General features: G+C 47.6%; 1 protein-coding gene and 1 non-coding gene across 2 annotated transcripts in view; both read right to left on the bottom strand.

Annotated features, from left to right (window-relative positions):
* Positions 1-4,323, bottom strand: part of LOC121275259 — a 37,764-nt gene extending 33,441 nt beyond the window's left edge. The window contains exon 1 of the mRNA XM_041182695.1: positions 4,012-4,323. Coding sequence (XP_041038629.1) covers positions 4,012-4,276 — 265 coding nt within the window. The 5' untranslated portion in view covers positions 4,277-4,323. The remainder of the gene's footprint in view (positions 1-4,011) is intronic.
* On the bottom strand, positions 3,755-3,913 carry LOC121275571. The gene has a single exon (XR_005942518.1). It is a non-coding gene; the product is annotated as a U1 spliceosomal RNA (small nuclear RNA).
* Positions 4,324-17,501: the final 13,178 nt, after the last annotated feature.

Raw genomic sequence — 17,501 nt, 5'->3', positions numbered from 1 at the left:
GGATACACGCCGCAGCCTGACATGCACAGGATACACGCTGCAGCCTGACATGCACAGGATACGCGCTGCAGCCTCAAGCATCCGCCAGTCAGTTGTGCAAATGGCTCAACAAAGAATGGAGTAGATGCCGGCTGCTACCCAGTGGGTCGCCCCCTCCAAAAATCTAGGGTGCCATGGAAGGGCTGAAGGAGCAACAGTTGGTAATGAGGGGGCCGTGCCTCAATCTGCTCCGTCAGCATCATCAGCCTCCATGGCCCCTCCGATGGGTGAGTCAGGCTCTGTGACAGAGGCTGCCCCTCCAATGATGCTGGCGCAATGACACAGAGGTGCCCAACTGGCATCATCACAACAAACCTGGTCACCACGGGCACCTCAGAACCAAACAGATACAATTGAGCAGCCCGGTGGGCCAATGGGAATGGGGGACATGTCCGAGGCCAGGATTGGAGGAGCACAGAGATCTCGGAGGATTGTGGGTTTGGAAGGGGTTACGGAGATCGGGAGGGGCAAGTCAAAGGAAGGATTTGAATAAGTGGACCAGAATTCCAAAATCAAGACATTGTTCAACCTGGATCTAATGTGGATCAGTAAGTACAGGGGTGATGGTTGAAAGGGGTCTGGTACTGACGGCAGAGGTTTGAATGAGCTTCTGTAGAGCAGAAGGCCGGCCAGGAGTGTGTTGGAATAGCCGAGTCCAAAGGTAACAAAGGCACGAATGAGAGTTTCAGCAGTGGGTGAGTTGAGGTGGTGTGGAGACCCGTGTCCATTGTGTTTATGTCCAGTGCTTACTGGGATTACTGAAAAATGATTTTTTTTTCTGCCTAGCCCAGGAACACTGAGGTTGGTTGTGGTGCTATGTGTCCATATTTTAATATAAGGGTATCCAACACAGTGAGGGTTAATGTGGATTGGGAAATAGTAGCATCCGCAGAGCGATGTCAAGGGACACATGACCTGAGACTAGGCTCAATTGCAGACTGGACAGAGACCTGTGTAGTAGCAAGCATGGTGTTAGCTCATAGCTTGGGATATACCCTGTACACATGTATATCATGTTGTGTTATCAATAAACACTTAGAGCAGGATTTTTAAGTGGGCTTGCGGGGACGGGTCCAACACGCCGATGTGTAAAATGATGCACGCTGACATCGGGTGTATGTCCTGATGTCATCGCGCTGAGTTGCGATGTTTCGTTCAACAGGCGAGCGCTGGAGTTGGCTGCGCACTCGCCGATGTGTAAAGGGCCTATTAAGGCCATTAAGGAAATTGTAAACGTCTGGCTGTCCAGCCTTACGTTGGGGGGCAGGCGAAAAGGCCAAGCGGCCGTGAACTTTTTTAGGAAACCTCATCCACGAGGGGGAAAAGGTTTCCTAAATCGTTTATTAATTACATTTAAAAACGTTCATAAATATAAAAACCTGGCTCATCTCAGGTGACACAGTTACATGAGGGGACATGTTTAAATTAACTTTTAAACCTTTTATTTAATCGTTTCAAAAGCCCTTCAATCTCCCAGAGACAGCTCCGTGTCTCAGAGAGGTTGAAGCGCTGTTTTGCGCAGGTGCATGAAAGAGCACTTGCTCCGACTCTCCCTCCTCCCCCCACCCGCACAGGTAGCGCTTACTCTGCATGGGCCTTACTTAGCCCATCCACGTAATATGGGGGTGTGGAGTGGATCGTGGGCAGTGATTGGCTGCACGACCACCCCTGTCTGCTCCCACCGAGCCCACCTACACACCCACCCGTCTGAAAAATTCGGGCCTTAATGTTCACAACTATACAAGCCTCAGAATCTCTTAGTGAGACGTACTGAACATACAAACATGCAACGGGTATAACATGCCGGTTCTACTTTCCTGTGATAAGAGCAAAAAACTGCGGATGCTGGAAATCCAAAACAAAAACAGGAACAGAAATACCTGGAAAAACTCAACAGGTCCAGCAGCATCTGCGGAGGAGAGCACAGTTGACATTTCGAGTCCTCATGACCCTTGAACAGAACTAAGTAAAAATAGGAAAGGGGTGAAATATAAGCTGGTTTAAGGTGGGGGGGGTGGGGTGGGGGGTGGGGGTGGGGGGTTTTGTTGGGACAAGCAAGCCAGTGATAGGTGGAGATAACCAAAAGCTGTCACAGACAAAAGAACAAAGAGGTGTTGAAGGTGGTGATATTATCAAAAGGAATGTGCTAATTAAGAGTAGAAGACAGGACAGATAAGGCTCTAGTAGGGATGGAGGAGAGAGTTCGAGATCTACAATTGTTGAACTCAATATTCAGTCTGGAAGGCTGTAAAGTGCCTAGTCGGAAGATGAGGTGCTGTTCCTCCAGTTTGTGTTGAGCTTCACTGGAACAATGCAGCAGGCCAAGGACAGACATGTGGGCATGAGAGCAGGGTGGAGTGTTAAAATGGCAAACGACAGGGAGATCTGGGTCATGCTTGTGGACAGATTGCAGGTGTCCTGCAAAGCAGTCACCCAGTCTGTGTTTGGTCTCTCCAATGTAGAGGAGACCACATTGGGAGCAGCGAATGCAGTAGACTAAATTGAGGGAAGTGCAAGTGAAATGTTGCTTCACTTGAAAGGAGTGCTTGGGCCCTTGGACGGTGAGCAGAGAGGAAGTGAAGGGACAGGTGTTGCATCTTTTGCGGTCGCATGGGTAGGTGCCGTGGGAGGGGGTCCAGTCCTCCATCACCCAGTACTCCTCAACCCGCTCCCACGGCACCTTCCCATGCAACCACAGAAGATGTAACACCTGCCCCTTCACTTCCTCTCTCCTCACCATCAAAGGGCCCAAACACTCGTTTCAAGTGAAGGAACATTTCACTTGCACTTCCCTCAATTTAGTCTACTGCATTCGTTGCTCCCAATGCGGTTTCCTCTACATTGGAGAACCAAACGCAGACTGGGTGACCGCTTTGCAGAACACCTTTGGTCTGTCCGCAAGCATTACCCAGACCTCCCTGTCGTTTGCCATTTTAACACTCCACCCTGCTCTCATGCCCACATGTCTGTCCTTGGCCTGCTGCATTGTTCCAGTGAAGCCCAACGCAAACTGGAGGAACAGCACCTCATCTTCCGACTAGGCACTTTACAGCCTTCCGGACTGAATACTGAGTTCAACAATTTTAGATCTTGAACTCCCTCCTCCATCCCCACCTCCTTTCCGTTTCTTCCCCCTCATTTTTGTTTTTTCCAATAATTTATATAGATTTTTCTTTTCCCACCTATTTCCATTATTTTTAAATGTATTTCCACCTATTGTTTATTTCTACCTTTTAGTATTCCCCCACCCCCAATATAGCCTTATCTGTCCTGTCTTCTACTCTTAATTAACATATTCCTTTTGATAATATCACCACCTTCAACACCTCTTTGTTCTTTTGTCTGTGATAGCTTTTGGTTATCTCCACCTATTACTGGCTTGCTTGTCCCAACAAACCCCCCACCCCCCCTTAAACCAGTTTATATTTCACCCCTTTCCTATTTTTACTCAGTTCTGTTAAAGGGTCATGAGGACTCGAAACGTCAACTGTGTTCCTCTCTGCCGATGCTGCCAGACCTGCTGAGTTTTTCCAGGTATTTCTGTATCTATTTTTGTCTACTTTCCTGTGTCCAATTGCAGTTTTTCACCTCAGTTGTCAATTGCATTTTTTATATGGTCCAAGGATTGCTTCAGGAGCAGTGCAGGATTTTAGATTCCTGCTCTTCTCAGAAATCTCATGAACCTTGAGCAGCTCCTTCCTGGGGTTATTTTTTCAGGGGAGAGCGTGAACGCAGTCTCCCCACTGCCACAAATTTTGCAGTCGAGTATCCTGCATTTGGGGACATCGCAGGCATCAGCACATCCGAAGTGCAATGGGATAGCCTCGTCCTGGGAGAACCTCCTTCATGATCATGGACTCTCCCCTGCAACTCCCCAGTACTCACCCCACCCAAAACCCTTCCCCTGCTAATTGATCATTAACAGTTGCTTGGTGTGATGTTGTTACTGTGAACATGCTAAGATTTACTTACTGGTCACATTCAGCAGGGTCCCTGCTCCATAGCTTGATCCCCGCACGCTACAAATGTATATAGCAACATCACTGGGGTCCACGCCTGTAATGGTCAGTACGTAGCTGTTATTGGTGACATCCCTAGAAGGTTGAAAGCGTGATGTAACACCCGGGTAACGGTGAACGTGGTTCCGAGCATCATGTGTGATCAGCAACTCTCTGCTTGATCCAGGCTGCGCCTTGTACCAGGTGACAGTAACGTGGCTAACATTGGCATTCCCCATGACACACTGGAAACTCACTGTCCAACCCACTCTCACACTGTGCACTGGCGGGGACTGAACCAGCACTGGTTTCTGCACTGTAGCTGGAAAATAAACAGAACTGAAAATAATCAAAACTAACATTGAAACTGGAATATTAACATTTTATACAACCTCTGGAATAGAGAAAACAAGAATTTGGAAAAGAGCATGTTTGCATCATTCACTCTCATTTGAATGAGATGTAAGAAATATAATTAGGTTTCTCTGTCTGACATCACCCTCTGCACTGCCTAAAAATTCGACATTATAAACTGCCCAGTCCAAAGCAGTTTCCTGCTCAGAGAGAAGCCCATTTACTGCAGTTAAACTCCCAATCTCACCACCTGTCTGATCAGCAGCTACTCGCCACTTACCAACCAGTTCACCTTTATCCACCCAGTCACTTTCAAGAGTGAATTGAATGGGGATGGACTACAGGACCATGGTTCAGGGGGAATTTAGGGATGGGCAATAAATGCTGCCATTGTTCACAACACCCACGTCTCGTGAGCCAGTAAAGAAACTGCAAATTAGTTGGGTAAAGTGACCTGATTCTGTGTTGTGTTTTTAATGTAATTGATTGTAATTCTGTATAAAAGGAACATTTTTGAAGGACTACGGGAAATAACAGGGTGAGTGGTATTAGATGAATAGATTTCCAAGAGCCAGCACAGGAATGATGGACAGAATGGCCTTTATCTGTGCTGTATCATTCTGTAATAAAGAGCCTCCATTAATTGGTGTGGCAGTGCTGGTTGCTGTAAGTTGTGATGCTGCACTGATAACTTTATTGTGTCAATGGATTGAACTGTGGCCAATCACCCATTATCTGATAAACAAAATGCATCTTGAGGGGACTTTTTTATATTGGTTCCTAGATGTGGGCATTTCTGGCAAGCCCAGATTTATTTCCATCCCTAATTGCCCCTTGAGAAGGTGGTGGTGAGCTGCCTTCTTGAGCCGCTGCAGTCCATGTGGTGTAGGTACACCCACAGTGCTGTTAGGGAGGGAGTTCCAGGATTTTGACTCAGCGACAGTGAAGGAACGGCGATATATTTCCAATCAGGATGGTGAGTGGCTTGTAGGGGAACTTCCAGGTGGTGGTGTTCCCATCTATCTGCTGCCCTTGTACTTTTGTGTGGCTGCAGTCTCTGATTTTCAAGGTGCTGTCTCAGGAGCCTTGGTGAGTTGCCGCAGTGTATCTTGTAGACAGTACACACTGCTGCTACTGTGCATCGGTGGTGGAGGGAGTGAATGCTTATGGATGTGGTGCCAATCAAGCGGGGCTGTTTTGTCCTGGATAGTGTTGAGCTTCTTGAGTGTTGTGGGAGCTGCACTCATCCAGGCAAATGGAGAGTGTTCCATCACACTCCTGACTTGTGCCTTGTAGATGGTGGACAGTCTTTGGGGAGTCAGGAGGTGAGTTACTCACCACAGAATTCCTAACCTCTGACTTGCTTCTTTTTTTAAAAAATTCATTCATGGGATGGGGGTATCTCTGGCTAGGCCAGCATTTATTACCAACTGAATTGCCCTTAAGAACTGAGTGGTTCTTGCTAGGCCATTTAAAAGTCAATCACATGGCTTGGGTGTGGAGTCATATGTCGGCTAAACATTCTCTAAAGTGAGCCAGTTGGCTTTTTATAACAACCAGCAATGGTTCTAGGTCATCAGTAAACTTTTAATCCCAGATTTCCCATGGGGTGATTTGAACCCAGGTCCCCAGAGAATTACCCTGGCTCTCTAGCTTACTAGACCAGTGACACTGCCACTACACCACTGCCTTCCCTCTTGTAGTTGCAGTATTTGTGTGGCTGGTTCAGTTCACTTTCTGATCAATGGTAACCCCCAGGATGTTGACAGTGTGGGATTCAGCAACAGTAACACGATTGAATGTCAAGGGGAGATGGTTAGACTCTCCCGTTTTAAAGATGGTCCTTGCTGCAGGGGACACTTGCAAGACACAAATGCTTATTAGACCAAGCCTGGATGTTGTACAGATTTTGTTACCTGCTATCCCGGGCTACTTCAATGGTAAGCAACAGCGAGTGCCCCACTTCTGACCTCATGATAGCAGGAAGGACAGAAGGAAGGGGAAGGGGCTGGCGTAGTGGTATTGTCACTAGGCTGGTATTTCAGAGACCCAGGTAATGCTCTGGGGGCTTGTGGTCAAATCTCACAACAACAGATGGTAAAAATTGAATTCAATAAAATCTGGAATTGAAATTGTGATGATGACCATGAAGTGATTGTTGTAAAAACCCATCTGGTTCACTAATGTCCTTTAGGGAAGGAAATCTGCTATCATTACCTGGTCTGGCCTACATGTAACTCCAGACCCACAGCAATGCAGTTGGTATTTTAAATGCTCTCTGACCAAGGGCAGTTAGGGATGGGCAATAAATGCTGGCCTAGCCAGTGACACCCACATCCCATGAATGATAAAAAAAAGCTGAAGATGGTTGGGCTGAGGACATTACCCTGATGGAACTCCTGGAGCTGAGGTGATTAACCTCAACCATCTTCCTTTGTGCTAGGTATGACTTCGATCAGAGGAGAGTTTTCCTCCTGATTCCCATTGACTCCAGTTGTGCTCAGACCCCTTGACGTTACACTCAGTCAAATGCAGCCTTGATGTGAAGGGCAGTCACTCTCACCTCACCTCAGGAGTTCAGCTCTTTTGTCCATGTTTGAACCAAGGCTGTAATGAGGTCAGGAGCTGAGTTTGGATATATACCTGATGAGGAAGGATTTGCAATGCTCTCAGGAAAATGCAATGTGTGTGGGACTAATTGGATGGGTTTTACAGAGTGCTGACACCCAACAGACCAAATGGCTTTCCTCTGTGCTGTGAGGTGATTCCATCAGTTACTCGGTGTATTACTCTGTATAGACTGTAGCTGTGTTTACAAGGTGCAATACTTTGGATGTTTAGATAAAACAGTCAGATGGTGTGTTGGGAAATAATGCAAGGTCATTGTATGATCCCGATTTATGGTGTGAAGTTTATTATAGGCTGTTTCAAAATGTAATTTAGAAGAATGAGAGGTGATCTTATTGAAACATATGAGATCCCAAGGGAAGTTGACAGGGTGGGTAGTGGGAGGATCTTTCCTCTTGTGGGGGAGACTAGAACTAGGGGACACAGTTTAAAGGCAGAGATGTGGATTCTGTTTCTCCTAAAGGGTCATTGCTGTGTGGAATTCTCTTCCCCAGAAAGTGGTGGAGACTGAATCTTTGAACTGATTCAAGGCAGAGTTACAGATTTTTGATAGATAAGTCATGGGAGTCAGTCATGATCTTATTGAATGGTGGAGCAGGCTCGAGGGCTGAATGGCCTACTCCTGCTCCTATGTCGTGATCCATGTGAAATTAAAAACAGTATTTTCCACTTATGAACTCTTCTGTCTCTAGCATTTACATTTTCCTTCTGCAGGTTCTCAACTCAAATTTATCAAAGCTCTGTGAGTTTTTGTGCAGCTGAATTTGTTTCTAGTTGAGAATAAGTGATGGAATATTCTGTTTAGGTTTCTCAGAAGTTCACCGCACCTTGAAACCCAAGCTTCACCTCCCTGTCCCAGAATATTCACATCTATTTTTGTGTTGTTATAAGACCACTATCAGGCTTTGCTGGTTTTGTGGAGATAATTCAGCTAATTCTCCCTCTTTATAATTTCAGAATGTTAGGAGTGTAGGTAGTGGCTTATTGAACCCAATGTACTTGCAGCCTCTGTCTGAAACAGCTACCCCCTTAGTCCCAATCCCCCTTAGTCCCAATCCCCTTAGTCTCAGTCCCTTTAGTCCCAATCCCCTTTAGCCCCAATCCCCTTCACAAATTCATTGAGGTTATAAAAGCCAATAGGATTGTTTTTTTTACGTTCTCGCACAGGATCACACACAAGTTACAAGGATATTAACTCAACCACTTCATAATCGGCCTTCACCTCGCCGTCAGCAAACGCTTTGTGATTTACCCACCCTCTTCCCCTATCCCTTCAACTCGTTTCTCTTCATTCGCTTGTCTAATCTAGTCTCGATTTCGATGTTATAGGTTAATTAAACTTCCCAATTTATCTCTTTGTTCTGTGTTGAGCATTTGCAATAATGCTCAACGATTGTCCTGGTTTCTACACGGCTTTGTTCAAACAATAACGTGGAGTTTGATTCCGTTGAATCTCCGGCATGTGAAAAGGCCATTCGGCCCAGCGGGTCTGTGCTAGTGTTCTCACACTCGCTCTTATTCCCCCACCCCCATCCCTCACAAAGACAGCAAACCTCCCCTTTTCACATGACCTATCCACTGGTGTTAGCAACCCCCAGCGACAGTGAGCTGCCAATCCCTGTTTCCTTGGTTATTTTATATTCGTGGCCCCCTTTATTCTAGAGTGACCCACAAGTCTCCACATCCACCCTATCAAATCCCTTCACCTATTGGCAATTTCCTCACTGATTTAGCGATTAGAATAAAAACAGAAATACCTGGAAAAACTCAGCAAAGTCTGACAGCATCTGGACTCGAAATGTTAATTGTGTCCCTCTCCGCAGATGCTGCCGGACCTGCTGAGTTTTTCCAGCTATTTCTGTCTCTGTTTTTGTTTTGGATTCCCAGCATCCGCAGTTTTTTGGCTTTTATCTTAACGATTAGAATAGTCGCAATACAACACGGCTAGCTTGTGATCTACATTAACAAGACCAGCATGACCTCTTCGACGAATTATCTGTCTGACAAACACACACAGAGATATAGTGATTGAAAAAAGACACCCTAAAACCCACAAGCATCGTTAGTAACAGAAATCAGTGCAACAACCACTCAAACTGTACTTGCCGACACCAGCAGAGAGGGTCAGTATCAAGGTGACAACGAGGATAATAATGATCATCTTGGACGATTATTTTACAAATTGTTGGTCCGCATGCTGTGGTGTGTCCAAGCGTGCAATGTGTCAAAATGAAACTGCAAAACTCTCTACTTCTAACCAATAGTGACATCAAAGCATTAAGAGGAAGTAAGAAACAGCCACTGTGAGGGGCAAGATCACACATCAACCACAAGGGCTGAGACAACTGTTGGGGGAGTTGATGTTCAAGGGCAAGTCTGAGAACCAACACAGCAGAGCAGAAGACCTGTCCCTTTCATCATCCTAAAATGTACTTAAGTCATTGGAAACTTAGTGATCTGGCGACTGGCCGTCTCCCTGAACTTTGTGGGGTTTTTTTTGCAAATTATACTTTATTCATAAAATTTCTGGAAGAACATTACAAACCATTTCCAAATGGCCATCACTAAAAAGCGCAATCAGATTTTAGTTTTCCACCTAGATCATGTGGCATCCAAAACTGCTTCAGTATGATCAAGGAACATGACGGACATTTCAACATGGTCATAACAGACAGTGCAATGGTATTTAAGGTGTCTCCAGAGATTGTGATACACTCTGAGGTGCTAACACCTGTAATATTCACTGCACGCATTCAGTGTGAGTCATACACTCAAAGAGAATCTCCATGCACTTTTTTTTTTGAAAAAATATACTTTATTCTCAAAATATCTGGAAGAACATTACAAACCATTTCTAAATCACCATCACAAAAAGTACAATCAGGATCAACTTTTACATATGGATCATGAGGTGCTTCAGTACAGTCAATGAATTATTACAGACATTTCAATATGGTCATTACAGATAGACAACTCCAATCCCATTGCACTATCCACATACATCATGTTGCACTCTGCAGTGCTTCAATACAATGATGATACATTTAGTATTCACAACGTACATTCATTGTGAGCCATACCGAGGGGTCTATCCCTTTCCCAGTCCCTCGGTGCACTGTGGCAGAAAGGTCTTAGACAGCGACCTTTCCTCATTGGTGGCTACCCCAAGCTTTACTGTGTCCCTCAGCACATAGTCCTTGGAATGTGCCAGTCTGCAACACTCGGTCGGGGACAACTCTTTGCGCTGGAAACCAATAAGTTTCGGGCAGACCAAAGAGCGTCTTTCACTGAGTTGATGATCCTCCAGCTGCAGTTGATGTTTGTCTCGGTGTGTGTCCCTGGGAACAGTCCATAGAGCACAGAGTCCTGTGTCACAGAACTGCTCGGGATGAACCTCGACAGAAACTACTGCATCTCTCTCCAGACCTTCTTTGCAAAGGCACAATCCACAAGGAGGTGAACAACGGTCTCGTCCCCACCACAGCCACCTCGAGGGCAACATGCAGAGGGGGTGAGACTCATGGTGCGTAGGAAGGATCTGACGGGGAGTGTCTTTCTCACCACCAGCCAAGCTACGTCTTGGTGCTTGTTGGAAAGTTCTGGCGATGAGGCATTCTACCAAATGACTTTGTCAGTCTGCTTGGGGAACCATCCCACAGGATCCACCCTCTCCTTGTCCCTCAGGGCCTTTAAGACGTTACGTGCCGACCACTGCCTGATGGACTTGTGGTCAAAGGTGTTTCTCTGCATAAATTTTCCCACGAGGGACAGGTGGTACAGCACGGTCCAACTACTTGGAGTGTTCCGCGGCAGCGTGACCAGACCCATCCTTCACAACACCGGGGACAGGTAGAACCTCAGCATGTAGTGACACTTGGTGTTTGCGTACCCAGGGTCTACACACAGCTTGATGCAGCCACACACAAAGGTGGCCATCAGTATGAGGGTGATGTTGGGCACGTTTTTTCCCCCCTTATCCAGAGACTGATGTATGAGAAGGGAAACTAGGTTTGAAATGCTAAATACATAAACATGGCTGAAATTTTAGAATGTGAGGTGTGAAGAACATTTGCATTTTTAGTTAAATTAGATTAGTTTGAATTTCAAAGAGATGGTAAGATGTTACACCTAGCCAGCAGAGACTAAGCCAAACAATGTGTTTATTTTTCCCAATGATTACTCATAATATGAGCACCATGAAAGATTTATATTCTAGTAAAAGCAAAGTTGCAAAGTCATATTGGAACAATGAAATTTATATTAAAAAGGGTGAAACATTTAAAGAGGAGATGAGGTTATGTGTAAGGAGGAAGGCATTCTATGATCTAACAAGTGTGAAAAGCCTCCAGCCTCTATGTACCAAACTGCTGCCTATAGGAACCGAAGCTAAGAGATTTCACTGTGATATCCTTGTCCAGGGCATTGTATGCTTTGCCTGGGTCTGTTAAAATCTATTTTGTTTTTACTGCTGCCTTAACAGAGATATAACTGGGGGTTGGATTAATTAGGGGAGCTAGGAGTTATCATAGTAGCAATTTGTAGATCTATGTATGTGCTTAAAATCTTTCCCTTTATTAATAGATGTTTAATTTAGTCTTGTAAAAGACCTCTAAGACTTGGTTGACTTATTACTATTGAATTCAAGGCATGCATCTCGAAATAAAAATATAAATTACAAAAGAGTTGTGGGAGCAGTTTCAAGTTTCCCTTGGATTTGAGCAGCTCAGCGTTTCCCATCGGCTGTTCCACAACAAGGGATGGTCGGTGGGTTTGAGGGATGGTCGGTGGGTTTGAGGGATGGTCGGCGGGTTTGAGGGATGGTCGGCGGGTTTGAGGGATGGTCGGTGGGTTTGAGGGATGGTCGGTGGGTTTGAGGGATGGTCGGCGGGTTTGAGGGATGGTCGGCGGGTTTGAGGGATGGTCGGTGGGTTTGAGGGATGGTCGGTGGGTTTGAGGGATGGTCGGTGGGTTTGAGGGATGGTCGGCGGGTTTGAGGGATGGTCGGCGGGTTTGAGGGATGGTCGGCGGGTTTGAGGGTTGTAGTCGGTGGGTTTGAGGGATGTAGTTGGTGGGTTTGAGGGTTGTAGTTGGTGGGTTTGAGGGATGTAGTCGGTGGGTTTGAGGGATGTAGTCGGTGGGTTTGAGGGTTGTAGTCGGTGGGTTTGAGGGTTGTAGTCGGTGGGTTTGAGGGTTGTAGTCGGTGGGTTTGAGGGTTGTAGTCGGTGGGTTTGAGGGTTGTAGTTGGTGGGTTTGAGGGTTGTAGTCGGTGGGTTTGAGGAATGGTCGGTGGGTTTGAGGGTTGTAGTCGGTGGGTTTGAGGGTTGTAGTCGGTGGGTTTGAGGGTTGTAGTTGGTGGGTTTGAGGGATGTAGTCGGTGGGTTTGAGGGTTGTAGTCGGTGGGTTTGAGGGTTGTAGTTGGTGGGTTTGAGGGATGTAGTCGGTGGGTTTGAGGGTTGTAGTCAGGGGTTTGGGGGGGAAGCCAGGGGAGTAATGAAGTAATTGAGGGGTCTAACGGGAGGGTTCAGTACTGTAGTTACCCAAGAGTTAGAAGTGATTTTAATTCTTCCAGCTGGTAACTATCCTGCTCAGTGAGTCAGGACTGTCTGAAGTCTGTGATTTAAATTGGATGGTTCCCAATACAGGATTTGAATGGAAGTTTGAACGGAAGTTTGAACTTCCCAGGCAATTCCTGGGAAGTCCCCTTGCCTGAGGACTTCTCGGGGTCCCGCAGCGCATCTCCTGGTGTACCTCACAGGTATGGCCCCTCCCCCTTGGAAGAGCTGTGGGCCATTGTGTTCCTATGTAATGTGATTTAGTCAACTCCCTGATTCTCAATTCCCCCATCTCTCAGGACACATACTCGATGGAATGCTGCGATTCCATTAAACCTTTTCTCCACCTCTTCAAGTTTTGAACTGCTACAGTAATCCAACTAGCTCAGACAACAGCACTTGAAAGGAAAGTTAACTCAAAGGCTGAGAAACCTAACGCATTGTGAGTTTTCTGTGAAATATACACCTGTTACAGGACTGTCACCAATAATGGAAACCATAAATGTCGAACACATTGAACAAAACTAGTAGCTTTTGTTATCAGTGTTAACAGTCCTAACATTAAACTGAAGCAAGTGTTCACTCAATGAAGAGCAGAAGGTCAGAGTGCGAAGCCAGTTCTGTGCTGCAGACACTGTTCTATCAGACAGACAGTAATGCTCCCTCCTTTTGACAAATCATCAAACCCTGCACCAGCAACACAGGGACTGCAGCGGTTCAAGAAGGCAGCTCACCACCACCTTCTCAAGGGGCAACAAGGGATGGGCAATGAATTCTGGGCCCAGCCAGCGAAGACCCACATCCCTCGAATGAATTTTTAAAAATCAGCTTACACATATTAGGGGGAGGGAATTCCTCTTCAGGAATGTGAACACCATGGAGACCATCAGACACATGATTTCAGTGATAATGAAAGGAAAGCTTGGGCAGAGTTTTCTGTTTGACGTGCAGGGGGTTGGGCCATTGTGATATTTCGCTGGGCGGGCGCAGGGTGAAGATCAACGCGTGCCCGCCATTGATTACAGGCTTGTTAAGACCCTTAAATCATCAATCAATGGCAATTTTCAGACACCCGTGCCATCTTCTGGTCGGGACAAGGGCAGGCGGGTAAGATAGTTTTTAACAAAACTCATCCACTGGCGGGACATGAGGGTTCAGTGGGGTGGTGAATCTGGTCTGTGAGTATTTAATGCAGAAAGCTTTTGAAACTTGCCTGTGTGATCTGTAACAGTTCAGAATAAATTCCAGCAGCTTTCTCTGTCCTTTGTACCTTCAGCTCAGCTCTCTGCAGTCAGGAATCTTTCTCAGGCCTGCAGCTTTCCAGAGGCCTCCATTTAGCCTGGGGGTACGGGTTCTGACCTCTCCACTGGAGGCAGCTCTTCTGAGGAGGAAGGGAGGGATAGAACAAGGAGGAGGGCAAGACTGGACAATCAGCCTCCAGGGGACCCACCTTTGGGAGGCCAGGTGCAGGCACAAGGGGCGCAGGGACAAGAGGTTGTCCAAGGCAAAAGGGGCCGCAGATGATGCCACTATCCTGCTGCCAGGGTTTACAGGCGGAGAAGCAGCTACCTCAATATGTCTGAGGTGCAGAGCCAAAGGAGGCTCCGACTCTCAAGGGAGACAGTCAACTATATCTGTCAGATGATTGGCCCTGAGATCTCCACTAACTGTGTGGGTGGACACCCCATGCCAGCGGTTCTGAAGGTCACAGTTGCCCTCCACTTCTATGCCTCTGGCTCCTTCCAGGGCTCGGTGGGTGATCTTTGTGGTGTCTTCCAATCAGCTGTCCACACTTGTGTCAGGCAGTTTACAGACGCTCTGTTCAGACGGGCATTGACCTTCATCCACTTCCGCTGGGACCAGGCAAGTCAGACACAGCGAGCCAGAGGCTTCACGGCCATTGCTGGCTTCCCCCGTGTCCAGGGTGCTATAGACTGTACACATGTGGCCATCAAGGCACCAGCAGGTGAGCCTGGTGCCTTCATCAACAGGAAGGGCTTCCACTCCATGAACGTGCAGATAGTGTGTGATCACAGGATGCTGATTCTACAAGTCTGTGCAAGGTACCCAGGCAGCTCCCACGATGTCTACATCCTCAGACACTCCCAGGTGCCGGGGCTCTTCAGTGCTCCAGCCCGGCTGGATGGATGGCTGCTGGGTGACAAGGGCTATCCCCTCAGAAGGTGGCTCATGACGCCTCTCCACCATCCAAGAACAGAAGCTGAGCAGCGGTACAATAGGAGTCACGCCTCCACAAGGGCTGTGGTGGACAGAACCATCGGTCTTCTCAAGATGTGCTTCCGATGCCTGGACCATTCAGGGGGTGCACTCCAGTACCCCCCAGATCATGTCTCTGTGATAGTGGCTGCATGCTGCACTCTCCACAATCTTGCTCTGGAAAGGGGGGATGCAGTTGACGATGAAGATGTAGACACTGTGGCTGCAGCTGCACACGATGAGTCCAGCAGTGAGTCCGAGGATGAGCACAGACAGGGAAATGCTGAGGGGGTAAACGCTGACCCGGGCATACTCCAGGGAGGCAGGGACACCCAGGAGGCTTTAATCCAGAACCTTCAGCTAGCTCCACACACATGGATCAGCAGGAGCAGCATTGCCTGGTGCTTTCATACACAGCACTTCAGTGCTAAATCTGCCAGGTCATCAGCTGCATCTAAGGGCTTTGGACATAAACTTCAATGTCCACTCAAACACTCATGACATGTATGTAAAACATAGAAATGCAGAACAAAGGAGCTGCCCTCAGCCATGGGAACACATCTGGTTTTAATTTTCACCACCAGAAGTTCTCACAGAGTCAAAACAAAAGGTTATTCAAACAGAAACAAATATAAATTCCCTAATCTCGGGCCAACACAAAAGAACCAGTGATAAACTCCCGGTGTGTCTAATGTGCCTTATGCTAACATTTGCAGGTGCTGTATCTTGGTGCTGCCCTCTCGCTGGGAGTGGTATCTGAGCCAGCTGCTGACCCTGCTGTCCTGTCGGCCTCGATGACCTTGGCGAACGTCCTCTGGACCCTGGAGCCTGTGCTGGTCCCGCCTGGGAGGGAGCTGCCAGTTCCACAGCTGGCACCTCCCCAGTCATCGCAGCCTCACTGGATGAAATGGTCACTGGCAGAGGGGCGGAGGAGATGCTGCCCTCATCCTAAGCGCCCTAATAGGAGCTCGCAGAGACGCCAGGCAGCTGCTGCGCCAACGTGAGGTCACATTGGACGTCCCTGCTCACCGCAGATGCACGGGCACCGAGCTGGGAAATTTGAAGCTCACTCCATCTCCCACATTGGCACTGACCAGCTGTGGCCACTGGTACTGTGAGGGTTTGCACATCCGAGTGTAACCCTGGGAGAAGCTGATTGTTCTCCTGCAGGAGCCTCTCCACGAGAGTCACCACTTTCTCCAGGAAGGAAGCATGGCGCTTAGACACGAGGCTTATTGCATCAGTGATGCTCCATGTGGACCCCTCCATCATGGATACCAAGCCAAGCACAGCCTCATGTATCTCCCCCAGATGCTCCCGCACACCCGGCCGCATTTCCTGCAGCTGCTGCATCGCGGACGATTCCAGAGGCTCATCATCAGGCACCGACTGAGCATGTACCTGGTCCCCTGCTATCCTCCAACTGCTGGCACCATGGGTACTCTCTGTCTCTGCCAGCTCCTCCAGTGACTGTGAAGTGCCCTCACCGCTGTGCCCCGGGACACTAGCCGATGTTCAATCTCCCACCAAGGTGCTAGTATCTGCGCTGGTGCCTGCCTGGCAGAGATGGTGTGACGCTGGTGACAGTTGAGGGCCCTCAGGTGTGAGAAGGGGCATCTGGAATTGCTCCTGTTGGGCAGGCTCTGATGATGCTGAAATGAACAACAAGGACAGTGGATCAGTTAGCGTCCACACAGTGACACACTTCATCCCTTTCCCCCTGGCTCATAATGTACTCAACCTTCCAGAACCTATGGACACCAATATTGGTGGGGTGGCAAATAGTGAGGAGGATACCCTTACATTACAGGCGGATACAGACGGGCTGGTCAGATGGACTAAGGAATGCCAAATGGAATGTTATGTGGATAAGTGTGAGGTGCTGCACTTGGGCAGGAGAAACAAGGTACAGGAATGCACAAGGAATGGTAAGACCGTGGAAAGTAAAGAGGATCAGAGGGACCTTGCTGGGTATGTCAACAGGTCTGTTAAGGTAGTGGGACAGGTATATAAGGTGTTTAAGAAGGTAAATGCCATACTTGCCTTTATTAGCCAAGGAATAGAATATAGGAGCAGGGAGGTCATGTTACAAGTGCAGAAAGCACTGCCTAGGCCACAGCTAGAGTTCTGCGTGCAGTTGTGATCAGCGCTTCACGGGAGGGATGTGATTGCAGTGGAGAGAGTGCAGAGGTCGCTGACCAGGGTGCTGGCTGGGCTGGACAGTTTGACTTATGAGGAGACATAGCATAGACTGGGGTTATTTCCCCACGAAGCAGAAGAGATTGAGGGGTGACATAATTGAGGTTTATAACATTATGAGGGGCATAGATAGGGTCAACAGAAAGGAACTTTTCCCCTTGCTGGATCAATAACCAGGTGGCATTGATTTAAGGTAAGGGGCATGAGGTTTACAGGGGAAGTGATGAGCAACTTTGGCACACAGAGGGTGTTGGGAATGTGGAACGCACTGCCTGAAAGGGTGGTGGATGCAGGAGCCCTCCTAACATGTAATATGTGTTTGGATGTGCAGTTGCAAAGCCATGGCATACAAGGCCTAGTGCTGGGAAATGGGATTAGGAGATATAGGAAGGTATTTGACACGTGCAACCTCGAGGGGCCAAAGAACCATTTTCTATGATCCACACTCTGACTCTATCACCCTGTGACCGAGCAATGTTGCAAGAATAACAAATCAAACAATCATCAGCTGTGG

This window comes from Carcharodon carcharias, chromosome 2, assembly GCF_017639515.1.
Source record: "Carcharodon carcharias isolate sCarCar2 chromosome 2, sCarCar2.pri, whole genome shotgun sequence".
NCBI classification, from domain to species: domain Eukaryota; kingdom Metazoa; phylum Chordata; class Chondrichthyes; order Lamniformes; family Lamnidae; genus Carcharodon; species Carcharodon carcharias.
The sequence above is the reverse complement of the archived record's forward strand: the minus strand, read 5'-3'. Positions and strand labels throughout refer to the sequence as shown.